This window comes from Pholcus phalangioides, unplaced genomic scaffold, assembly GCF_987345545.1.
Source record: "Pholcus phalangioides strain wild (caught in Gottingen) unplaced genomic scaffold, Ppha-v1.0 ptg000017l_1, whole genome shotgun sequence".
Classification (NCBI taxonomy): domain Eukaryota; kingdom Metazoa; phylum Arthropoda; class Arachnida; order Araneae; family Pholcidae; genus Pholcus; species Pholcus phalangioides.
Genome location: NW_028301610.1, coordinates 16612581 through 16622379, shown reverse-complemented (window position 1 = coordinate 16622379; position 9799 = coordinate 16612581). Strand labels below are relative to the sequence as shown.

The 9799-nt window shown below is 32.7% G+C and overlaps 1 protein-coding gene across 1 annotated transcript in view; it reads right to left on the bottom strand.

Moving 5' to 3' along the window:
• Nucleotides 1-1345: 1345 nt before the first annotated feature.
• tweek (transmembrane protein KIAA1109 homolog tweek) overlaps nt 1346-9799 on the bottom strand; it is a 236838-nt gene continuing 228384 nt past the window's right edge. The window contains exon 63 of the mRNA XM_089246286.1: nt 1346-6849. Within this exon, the coding sequence (XP_089102412.1) occupies nt 6639-6849 (211 nt within the window). The 3' untranslated portion in view covers nt 1346-6638. The remainder of the gene's footprint in view (nt 6850-9799) is intronic.

Genomic DNA, 9799 nt, shown 5'->3' with positions numbered 1-9799 from the left:
CCTTTTTAAAAGGCACTTAGCTAATGGTTTTGATATCAAAAAGTTGGTCACTTGCACAATGCACTGCAAGGTTTCCGTGAGATCTGGGACATTCTTCAGCTGGCAATATAAAACTTCCACGTGAATTAAGCAGTGAAAATGAACAAAATCTGAAACACATGAATCTGCATTAAGGCAGGCGATCGAGCTTTTGTTTATTCCACACATCGATGGTGTCCCATTGATAACCAGAGAGACAAGTTTCTGCAGTTCTATTTGGTTCAACGCCGAGAAGTGCATAAGACTGTATGTCTTTTCTAGTTGTAGTGCCTGTTAATGGAATAAGTGCTAGAAATAATTCCTCTATCTGTCCATCAGCGTCTATGCAGTGCACGAAAACTATGAGTTTTGCAATCGATGCATAATCTGTGGACTCTTATACAACTAAAGAAAAATAGGCACATTTTTTCAATTTTTCCAGCGTAGATTTCTTAATGGAAAACGCAATGACATCAATTCATCTTGCAACAGCAATATCACTAAAAGGGATATTCTTAGCCGCATTAATCATGGTTTTGCAATACTTGCAAGTATGAAATGCAAGTGCTGAAGACTTGTCTCCATGTTTGCATAGCAAAAAGTCTACAGTATTACCAAATGCTTGACTATCTTTGTTACTCAGGCATGGTAGCCTAGGTCGATAAGATACTCGCCTACAGTACCAAAGGATGTTTAGAGGTGTCACGAGTTTGATACCTGGTTCGATTGTCAGAAGACTTTCCTGACACAGGGGTACAACAGAAACAGCGACATGACAGCAGAAAAATTTGCTACCGCAGGGAGTCCCCCATCGAGGGGTTAGCGCACCAACCTCTCAATGAGTAAAAAAGCAAACCTGCCATTCGGAATCGGCAATAAATTGTAGGTCCCGGTCTAATTAGCCTTCGTGTGCAGAAAATGACCGTGGTGTGACTATAATGATCAAATGATCTTTGTTACTCCTAGATTCTGCTTCCCCTCTGGTATAAGTACTGTAAGAGTGTGAACTGCAGAAACAATGTAATTTTTTATCACTTCTTCATTCGTAAAAGGTAATCAATCTTGGGCAAATGTTTTGGCAGCTTTGATTGAAACCACCCACAACAGCTATTCAAAATACATTACTGATTTATTCACTTCCTGCAAGTCAAACAAGACTGTTATTTCAATCATTTTACCTGTTCTTTTCATCCTCATCATATTAGTGTAAATCAGTGGTCTCCAATATGAGCACTGTCAGCATATATATTTTTTAAATGTCTGAAAAAATAAAATGCAAATGTGTTCTACACTTTCATGTCAAGTTTATTGTAAAAAAATTTCAGATTATTATAATCATTTGTTTTCTTTAATACCTTTCAGATTTCAAAGACAATGTTGGGAGTTTGCATAATGTTATACTTGTTAAAATATTAAGATACTCATTATAAATCACATTTATAAAATGTTCTTTCTGCAATAAATAAGGGAGAAAATGAATCTTACTTTCATCATAATACATAAGAAAAACAACACGTATATAACATTCATAATACTAAAAGAAAAAATTTGTGCTTGTTACAAAACAGATTGTGTGTGAATATTTACAAATCAATGTATGACTTTTTCTTTGTATCGTACATGATGATATAACTTATTAATGGTGATGAAATTATGATTTGGGTAATTAACAATGCATCAGGCCAAAAAAAATTGTTTTTAATTTACAGACTGCTTAAAAGGTATAAAATAATAAACCATGAATTTCTTTTATTTGTTTGACAATAGTAATATTTTCATAAATTAACAAAATTCTCAATTTTCATACAATATAACACACAACACAAATAGAATCTGACTTTATGCTGAAATACTATAAGTAACTAATGATGAAAATACATTTGAGACTAAAAATTAGTTTTGAAATTTTCAGATACACAAGAGAATTCATACCATTGTTGATAACATACCTGACTATAAGGAGACTGCATACAAAACAACTCATTCTTTTGTCGAGAAAGATTTTCTTTAAAAAAAATTGACTTTAGGAACATTTCCAAGAGAACAAAAAAAAAATTGACTTTGGGAGTATTTCTAAGGGGGGAAAAAAAGACAACAGCTGTAGCTTCATTGCCATGTGTATACACATTGCTTTTATGATAACTACAATATATATTGTACATTTAATACCTCTTTTTTTATGTGAGAGTACGTCTTGAAAACACATCCATAATCTGAAATATAGGGCACAGGGTAATCAGAATACAGACATTTTTTTCCTCACATATAAGACTACCCGCAATTTTGGAGAAAAGGATTGAGAGGAAACCTTGTCTTATAATCTGGTAAATACAGCAATTTTTCTTAATATACATACCTCAAACATAGACAATCAAGCCTAGTTGTAAGTTCAATTACTCCTTTTATTCAAGTACTATTTGTTCATTTAAACATGAAAAGATCACAGCAATATCAATAGTTATGCTATTTATATCAATCAAATATATTGATTAAAGCCATGTGTGTGCAGCTCTTGGCGATATTTTTTTTAATGTACCTAAATGATGAAAGTATAGATAGCTTGATAAAGCGAAGCATAAGTGATTTAAATTATTTATATAACAAGGATAACCACATCTCAAATTAAATATTTTATGTGCTGTATCTATTTCTACAGTTTGCTTTAAATATTCAAACAGGAAATGCATATAAAAATAATACTTATATTTTAATAAAAATAATATAATTCAGAAATACATTAAATCAGAAAAATAAATGCATACATAACCGCTGAAAACAACCAACTTTGATAATAACACATAAAATTTAATATATATGAAATTTCAATTGTGGCTAGATGAAAACAAAACCCAATTGAAAAATTCAATATTTCATACAGACTATTAGAATAGATTTTTTACAGAACATGATATCAATGAAAACTGATACATATATAGCCACATTTCCTGTACAATTTTTAACAAAATTTTCCATAATGAAAAAAATTTCTGTATACTTTTTTTATTGAAAAACAATTTGCACAACAACTGATAAAATTCCCTCATGAGGTTTATTTACATCAAAATTGATTTAGATAACTCGGAGTTTCATGAAATAAATTCACAGTCTCATTGAACCACATCAAGTAAACTTGAAATAGCAAAACTACCATAATAAATAGTTTGTGAAGTTCAAATTTCCCACAATATTATATAGCACTGCTTCAAATTCTGAGATAACCTTTAACGAGCTTTTAAAATATTTTTTACAACATATATTATTTTCTTTGAGCATTACAAAAATTATAAAAGCTTAATAGATGACAAGCAATTGACCTGATAAAAGAAAATATTCGGGTTTAAATTACTGAATACATAATTTTTTAAATGTTAAGGACGTGTGATAACCTGTATGAGTTTATTACATTGAAATAAAGAAATTATCAGTTTGAAAAAAAATTGATATAGTAGAAAAAATACACCACACAAATCAAATTCTCCAGTTATGACATTTTATTCCATCCATTAAGTTATATCAACGAGTGAAACAAGTGAATAAAAATATATTTAAAAAAATGTGCAAGTAACAACATTTTGTGAAGTGTCTAAATAAGAGTAATAAAACTGTATTTCTATAAATTTCTAAATACTAATTTTAAATTACAATAACACAATAGAATTATTCATCTTCAAAGCTCTAAAAAAAAGACCAGATACCCTTTCCATCAATACATTGGAAGCATTGACAACACCAAAAATTTGTGCAAGATAGGTTTGATTAACAGTATACTTGTCGGCTGAATAACAATCCAAAATTGTGTTCATCATGCTGTTTTTGTTATTTTAAAATTTAGGAGAGAAATAAGAGATGCTGAGAAATGTAGAGTAGGTTTTTCTCTCTCCTTATGTAACACTTTTTTATTACATCATGACACACACTGATGTTATAACATTAGAAACACCACATCCAAGAAATAGATTCCTCAAAGGAAAAGAGTGAAGATAAAAGTACAGTAAAACCTTTCTTCAACAGAATCACAAGGGACCAAGATTTTTTCTGTTGAACACAGGTTTCTGCTTAATAAAGGTTCAATTGATACAATGTGTGAAATTATGTAATGATCTCATGTGTGATTGAATAAAAATAAAAATAATTTATTTAAAAATAGATAAAATAAATAAATAATTTGTCTATAATTGCTAAATACTGTATTTAGGTTTTGACAGCATCTGTATAAAATTCTTTATGAAATGTTTGGCAAGAAAGTTTATTTAATTTTTCTGAATTTCAGAAAAAAATTATGCTATCCCAAACTTTAATGCTGTGACTTGGATAGAAATTAACAAAAAATACATATGTACACGGTTTAACTTACTTAATATGAAATGAGGGCTAATACGAGCATTTTTGAAACTACTTTTTCACGTCTTTTTTTTTGCATTAAAAATTTCCCACTTTTTATGAGTGTTCAAAAATAAGAGATTCAGATAATGTAAGCAGACTTTTCTGAACTTCATGCCAATAAATTTTCTTTGCATTCACTTCAATGAATGAATAAATACAACTCACAATTGGATGAATGTAGACCACTGTAACAAATAAACTTACTAATTTGTCTTAAACGAAATCAAAATATATTCTATTCAATGATTAGTGCCTTGGTTTGCACCTTTATAAAACAGAAATTTTTCTAAAACTGAATATTATTTCAATCTCTTGACATTCCCTTTCATACAGGTTTCACATTAGGCCTTTGCAGTCATACTTTTCTGTATGCACAATAAAATGAATTTCCTTTTTTCTGTCTGTATCACATATCATAAGAAAGCAATTAGCAAACTACTATGCTCATATTTATGATGGAAGATGGGTCAAGCATCAAGTCTTGATTATGGCTTTCTCTCCTGCAAGTTGGAAAATATGTATGTGCATCAAGTTGTGTATGTTAAGCATCAAGCCATAATTATTGCTTTCTCTCCTGCAAGTCGAAAGGGAAAGCACTTTGTTCTGCCATCGGTAAATTATCATAATCCCAATATCAAATTAATAGGTTTTGATTCTGATTCATCTTTTCCCTCGCCTATATAAATTTTGACATGCATTCAAACTTTTGAATGATGCGTTGTTTGGTGTTATCAGGATCTTCATTCTTTTCATTGATTTTATGAGTAATGGTTAATATAAAAATCCTGACATTTTTTGTTTCTTGTATTATCTCAGTTTAACTCTATATTATTCAACCATTTGCATATGCAAGGGAAGGGGGTGAATCAAGATTATAGTTTTTTACAGTAAAAAACAGAATATCCCTTCCCACTTGAGAAAATCCTGTGTATGCCTATGTATTCAATTATATTTCATTCACTATATTAATGGAAAAAAATCTAGTAAAGCCGGTAAAAAATTCACAGATATATTGTTTCGAATCTCTCCCAAATTCTGAATACTATGTTAAATAAAATGTATTTTCCTTTCTTCAAAACAGTAAATCTGAGTCAGCTGCTGGGGTACTTCTCAAACTTTGTGAAATAACAAGTCTCATAAACTTTTTTTTTAAACGTATGATATCCAAAACATTTGTGGGATCCCAGTTATATAACAAATACTCAAAGTTTTTTGTTCTGTTTTTTTTAGGAATGAAAAAATGCAGAAAAATACTAGTATATCACAGTCCTATTTATCACAATAACCATACTTAGGTGAGTACATGGGTTGTCTCGCTTTGAAGAAATAACATGAAAATTTTGAGAATGTATAAGACAAAGATTTGAAATTATCAATATGGGGAAAACAAAATCACAGGGAAAAAGAAACATGTAAAACTCCTTTTTAGATATTTGGGGATTGGTTAGAACATATAACAATGATTATCATATTAATGTAAACTTCCTAAAAAAATATATTTACATTATACCCTGCAGCTGTGCCAGTGCACAACACACACAAATATGACTTTGTCTTTCTTCCTGCTTATTATTATTCTCTAGAGAAATAAATTCTCCATATAGCGAGGTACATATATATATATATATATATACAGTGAAATCTCAATATAACGATACTCTGTGAGACAAGAAAAAAATATTGTTGTAGAGGGTTTATCTTTATATCGAGAGGCAGCAGTTTAACATTAGAGTATAAGGCCTTTTAAACAAGACTTGAAAAAATATTGTTGTACAGGGATTTATAGTTATATCGAGTATCATTGTAGTCAGGTTTCACTGTACTAATAAATTTCTTTTTTTCTTTTTTCAGTATAAGTGTTTTGATTATAATCAGGAAACAAAGTTCAACTAAGAAAATGTTAAATGACCAAAGAGAAAAAGTTTGATGCTCTGTATGAAACAAATATATAATGTTTGAACAGACAGAGTCATAATAAATATAACTATACAGGAGAAAAAGTTCTTAAAATTAACAAATATATATAGCCATATTAATACTGAGAAGAAATAATGCTGTCATTTTTATTCACTGATAAGGAATTTAACACAAAACCTTTATTTAAAAATTCAATATAACTTGAAATATAAACAATAAAATACAGTATAAATAATCTTTGTACAAACTTCAAATAAATTATGGTACATTTATAATTTTTTATCACATTAGCTTTCAAATATCAGAGGAAAGTTCAAAATTTATTTGATACTAGCACTGCAGAATTCTTTGTCCTCCTTAACTGCTGCTATCACTTTTTCCATCACTAGAGCCAATATTTTATCAATGGGATCCATACACCCTCGTTGCATCCACTTGGGTATAGTGACTCTTGCATGTGCAAAACCAAGTTTTTGCAAAATGTAATCAACTCCATATGGCTCAATACCTTTACCAGCCCATGAAAGAAGCCTATATAAAATGCAGATTTTCTATTTAAAAAATTGTTTCACTATAGACCTACTGAAAATTTCACAAAGATATCAAACAATTTATTGTTTCTAGTCATTAGAAAATGTTATCTTTACTTTCTTCTTCAGATATTTTTGAATTACAAATGTTAAAAACTGTTATGACATCATCTAACGTAACCCTTTTATTCATTGGCATTCCGCGTATGTCGCTACTGTTTGTGACGTCACCGATCGAGATTGTATATAAACCTGTGCACAGTATTAGCACCACTACTGTTGTCTAACCGTTATCATGTTTAACAAATAAATAGTTGTGTTTACATTCAGCCTCTAAGCCTCCTTTTTAACATTGGCGACGAGGATGTTAACGTACCTGCCGGGATAGCGACTCTTCGCATCGGGGAAAAAAATGCCTCTGAATATTCGTATGGATTAGCTGGTGTGTGTGACCGACTGTGCACGTGTCAAGGTCATGAACCGTGCTTTTTCGGGCACCGGTGTTCCTCCTCTGTTTCTATTCCCGAGAATTGTACATGGGTATGTTATTTTAGTTAAATCTTGTTTTCCCCCCGATTGTTTAGGAAAACTTAGGGTTTCCTTGCGTTTTATGTATGCCGTTCTCGTTTGTGCGTTGTTGCTTATTATTATTTTTCTCTCTCTCTCGTTCGGTTGCGTGCGACTTCATTGATCATGGCTACTATAGGGTCGATTTCGGAGTTCGATACTTCAAATCCGAGTTCATTCGAATTATATGCGGAACAGTTAAAATTTTTTTTAGAAGCAAATGAAATCGACGATGAAAATAAAAAACGTGCAACCCTTCTAGCAGTTTGCGGAATAAAGACTTTGTCGATAATTCGTACCCTCGTTTCGCCCAAAAATGTTACGGAATATAAGTTTGGAGACTTACTAAAATTATTACAGCAGCATTTCTGTCCTAAGTCCTCCGAGATATTCCGGCGATTTAAATTTCATAAAAGGGTACAAGGCAAGCATGAAGGTGTGAACTCGTACGTGACCGAACTGAGAAAGCTTGCGGAAGATTGTAATTTCGGCGATTCTTTGGCTGAACGCTTGCAGGATCAACTAGTTTGTGGGATGAGAGATGAGGAGGTTCAGAAGAGGCTATTAGCCGAACCTGGTCTCACGTTGGAAACTGCGATTTCAATGGCTGTGGCATCGGAGATCGCGGCCTCGCAGTCTAAACATATCCATCTACAAAATACTTCCTCATCGAGTCCTGAAAATTTCGATTCTGTTGATCTCGTACGCAATCGGAGGGTTGGTAAATCACCGCAGCCCGATCCTCGTTCGCGTTGTTCTGGAAAATCCAGGGACAACAAGGTAGTTTCTCAAAATTCAAAAAATAGTGGATTTGTTTGCTTTGGATGCGGTGGAAATCATGATCGCTCATTATGCAAGTTTAGAAATTCAGTGTGTCATGGCTCTGGATTAAGGGGCCATATAAAAAAGGTGTGCCGAAAACAGCGTGATAAAAAGCAACCTCGCACAAACGAGATTGAGATACAACCGGAATATATTAATTCCTTAAATTTGAATTCCCCTTCTAAACAAAACGTGGAGGTTTTTATTGAAGGCAGGAAATTAAAAATGGAAATAGATTCAGGGTCCTACTATTCGATTGTATCTAAATGCACATTCAAAAAATTTTTTCATTTCAAAAAACGGGAAATTAAACGAACTTCAATTAAATTGCGCGATTTTTCTAAAAATGGAATCTTGCTTGTGGGCAGTTGTGAGGTAAACGTAGAGCATAATTCCCGCAACAAAAAATTGGAACTTTTAATTTCAGAAAATGATTGTACTAGCATATTAGGATATTCATGGTTTGACCCCCCTGGGAATTGCTATAACCGGGATAAACAAAATTTTAATGAGTGAAATTGATAGACTAGTTTACAATTATAATGACGTTTTTGATGGTAAATTAGGTTCCTACAAGGGTAATGCGGTGTCCTTGCCCATAAATCCAGACTTTGCCCCCATACGTTGTAAGGCTCGTAGCGTACCATTGGCGATGAAACCCAAGATCGAAGCGGCCTTGAACCGACTCCTTTATGAGGGAGTAATCGAGAAAATTTCAAATCCGAAATGGTCAACTCCAGTGGTTCCAATAATCAAGCCCTCTGGTGATGTGCGGTTGTGTGGGGATTATAAAGTCACATTAAATAGAGCAATGAATGCTCACCCCTACCCTATTCCTGCAGTAAATCACCTGTTATCTAATTTGAAAGGGGGTGGTTGTTATGCTAAAATAGATTTAGCCCAAGCGTACTTGCAACTCCCAGTTGATAATATTTCTGCCGAGGCCCAGACTATTATAACACATAAAGGGGCTTTTAAGGTCAATAGACTTCAGTTTGGAATAAATGTGGCTCCGGGAATTTTTCAAAACTTAATGGAAGACTTATTCTTGGGTTTGGATGGAGTTGTTCCGTATTTTGACGATGTTCTTGTCCGCGGAAATTCACGCGAACAATTAGCCGCCCGATTAGAACAGGTTTTAGAACACCTGAGGAATTCTGGCCTAAAGGCTAACAAGGAAAAATGTCTCTTTGGAGTACCCGAAGTGGAGTTTTTGGGGTATCGCATTGATACAAAGGGCATCCACCCATCAAAAAGTAAGGTTGAGGCAATTCATTCTTTTCCTGTGCCCAGGGATAAGGTTCAATTACAAGCATTTTTGGGAATTCTTAATTTCTATAATAGTTTTCTAGAGGGAAAATCTACTAAAGCGGAAGTATTGCACAGACTCTTAGACAGTGGTGTAACATGGAAATGGACAAAGGTTCATGATAATGCATTTAATACCCTCAAGGAGCTTTTAAGCTCAGAAGCTGTTTTAGTCCCTTTTGATGAAAAATTGCCAATTACTTTAGTGTGTGATGCTTCACCTTTTGGTGTGGGAGCCGTTTTAAATCATATCC